Source organism: Cyprinodon variegatus, unplaced genomic scaffold (assembly GCF_000732505.1).
Source record: "Cyprinodon variegatus isolate N-32 unplaced genomic scaffold, C_variegatus-1.0 Scaffold625, whole genome shotgun sequence".
Classification (NCBI taxonomy): Eukaryota; Metazoa; Chordata; class Actinopteri; order Cyprinodontiformes; family Cyprinodontidae; genus Cyprinodon; species Cyprinodon variegatus.
In genome coordinates, this window is record NW_015151078.1 from 163,947 (window position 1) to 165,188 (window position 1,242).

At 45.4% G+C, this 1,242-nt stretch overlaps 1 protein-coding gene across 1 annotated transcript in view; it reads left to right on the top strand.

The window, feature by feature from the left end:
* depdc5 (DEP domain containing 5) overlaps positions 1–911 on the top strand; it is a 64,265-nt gene extending 63,354 nt beyond the window's left edge. Inside the window, exons 41-42 of the mRNA XM_015393118.1 lie at positions 95–177; positions 259–911. Of these exons, the coding sequence (XP_015248604.1) occupies positions 95–177; positions 259–557 (382 nt within the window). The 3' untranslated portion in view covers positions 558–911. The remainder of the gene's footprint in view (positions 1–94; positions 178–258) is intronic.
* The last annotated feature ends 331 nt before the right edge of the window (positions 912–1,242 follow it).

Here is a 1,242-nt window from a genome sequence, read left to right on the forward strand (position 1 = left end):
GGAATACATATTTTAATGTACCCCTTGCAATGCATGTGCGGACCACTAGGGGTGCGTCTCTTTCATGCGGGGTGGTTTCTTCTCCTCCATCCAGGTTCGGCTTCGTGCACGACAAGTTTTCTGCCTCGTCTTTCAATTTCCCCGCAGAGAACAAGCCTCAGTACATCCATGTTACAGGTTTGCTCCATCGCAGCATCAAAAATAAAAACTCTCTTCTGTTGTGAAAGAGGAAATCTTAGCTGTCCCTCATTCCTCCAGGGACGGTGTTCCTACAGCTGCCGTACTCCAAGAGGAAGTATTCAGGCGGGCAGAATCGGCGCCGCAGGAACTCCACTACTTCCAACAGCCAGAGCCCGTTCGGCGGTGAGGAGAGGGTGGGCTTTTACTGGGCCTACAACACCATGCTGACCAAAGCCTGGAGGACGGGGGTGCTGGGGGATGAAAGGCTGGCCGACCGCCTGCTCAGGGACCTGACCGACTTCTGCTCCAACAAGGACAACAGACTACAGAGCTTCTGGGACAGCTGCCAGGAGAAAATGAACGCCAGCGCCCCCTGAAAGAACCAATGTTTACGCTTCGACTTACAGACTGAAAATAACTGAGATGAATATTTAATTTTACCGTTTCTGGAGATGAAGGAACGATGGCGGGGTGCGTGGATGACCCGGTCAACAGCAGAGGTTCTGGTTTGTTCCTGCTGCAAACAAACCGCTTATTTAAACTGAATCATTTCTTTTGGTTTTATTTCATTTGGCCAAAAGTTTGGAGACGCTGAAAGTATTAAAAACATTTTTCACATCAGTGTAGTGAGTACGATCCCAGTCTGTAGATTTTCATGTAACGTGTTGATTTTTGCTAGTGTGTCTAACAACAAACGGCTGCTATAGCACATTAATAATAAAACAACAACTCATTCTGGTAATTACAGGTGGGTTTGTTTCCATGGTGATAAGTTTATGTAAACTTCTGACTTTAACTATAAATAGCTTAATTTATATAGATCTTTTTCTAGTCTTACTCAAAATATTTTCCATGATCGCTCAGTTCAGACATCAGAGGGCGAATTAGTCCTTGAACCTGATTCCTTTCCTCGTTTTTATTAATAGGGCTCAGGATCCGCGTTGCATTGTGGGACGTGGCGGCCATGTTGAGGGCTACATGAACGTAAACATAGCTCTGATACAACGTTGTTGTTGAAAGAAGAGACGTAGAAGTAGAGAGAAAATAGATGTTAAAATCCCG